General features: G+C 31.4%; 1 protein-coding gene across 1 annotated transcript in view; it reads left to right on the top strand.

The window, feature by feature from the left end:
* Positions 1-1,343, top strand: part of LOC106467771 (ATP-dependent RNA helicase DHX36-like) — a 51,119-nt gene that overhangs the window by 17,045 nt on the left and 32,731 nt on the right. The window contains exon 6 of the mRNA XM_022395965.1: positions 1,072-1,174. Within this exon, the coding sequence (XP_022251673.1) occupies positions 1,072-1,174 (103 nt within the window). The remainder of the gene's footprint in view (positions 1-1,071; positions 1,175-1,343) is intronic.

The raw sequence follows: 1,343 nt of genomic DNA, 5'->3' as shown, positions 1-1,343 counted from the left end.
TATGTAAAGTGCTTCCCAGTAGTTTAGTATCTGATGTTTAAATAATTCAAGAAGTGTAAAGTCTTTGCCTATTTTTTTGAGCATAAGTTCATCATCCTGCACATGTGGTATTCAGAGCATAAGTTCATCATCCTGCACATGTGGTAGTGCAGGATGATGAACTTATGCTCTGAATTTCAAATTCATATCACTTTGGTCATGAGTCTAATCCCCCTGTGGAGGATCGAGCCAATTTCAAGGGATGGCTCAGGTAGTTTTAGGATTTGGAATGAGTTGGGGGGGGGGGGTCCCCTATGAATGGTGTTTGTATTTTTGTCTATAACTTGTGTAGACATATATAGAATTCCCTTTGTTCAGTGTAGACATTTCAAAGAAAGACTACCCCCAACCCCCAGCAAAGCCAGAAAAAAAATTGAGAATAAAATTTTGTTTATTTGTTCAACTGTACTTATGTGTTTCATTACCAAGTTTGAAATTATTACCTGCATATTTCCACAGACTTCTGAATTTATCTGTCAGGTATCAGTGGACCTGAATACCACATCCCATTGGTGTATACAACTTTACCTGAGTAAAAGGATTATTACATCTTCGCAACCTTTCAACATTTGGGTAACAAAAATGTCATACTAAATGCAGAACACCTGCAAGATAATTTAGAAAAATTTATCTGAACATATTTGGATAAAGATGTATTCTAAACTAGTTATGGCAGAGTGAAATTTATGACTATTATAATCATTACTCATGTCGAAGTAAGTCTTATGAATGGCATAGTAAGTCAAATGTATTATTAATTATCACTGTTAGAATTAATGTTTGTGTTCAAGTTTAATTATCAGCAATTTGATAATTATATAAATACAGTATTAAGGAAAATTATTGTATAAAATGTGCTACATCTGTTTAATTAAATCTAAAAGGAACTTTAATATGTAACATCCAGTTTGTTTACATTTCTTTCAATGTGAAAAAATAGCTTTGTATATATTTCTGAATGTGTTTTTCTGCAGGTAATATTTTTTTGTGTGTGTGTGTGTGCTTAATTTATATATTTTTTCATTTGTGCAGTTATTCTTCACAAACAATAAAAACCCTGTGGGACATAGATGAAGAAACTATTGACTTAAACTTAATTTTCAGCCTTTTGAGATACATTTGTATAAAACAAGGGGTAAGATTTGAAAAAGAGTAGAATTTAGTATGAAAATAAACCTATAAACAAACTATAGTCTCCTGGCAAGGAGTAAATTTTGGAAAAGACTAGAATTTAGTATGAAAATAAACCTATAAACAAACTATAGTCTCCTGGCAAAGGGTAAGTTTTGGAAAATTGTATAATT

Source organism: Limulus polyphemus, unplaced genomic scaffold (assembly GCF_000517525.1).
Source record: "Limulus polyphemus unplaced genomic scaffold, Limulus_polyphemus-2.1.2 Scaffold2734, whole genome shotgun sequence".
NCBI lineage: Eukaryota > Metazoa > Arthropoda > Merostomata > Xiphosura > Limulidae > Limulus > Limulus polyphemus.
Note: the sequence above shows the minus strand (reverse complement) of the source record. Positions and strands in the feature narration are given on the sequence as shown.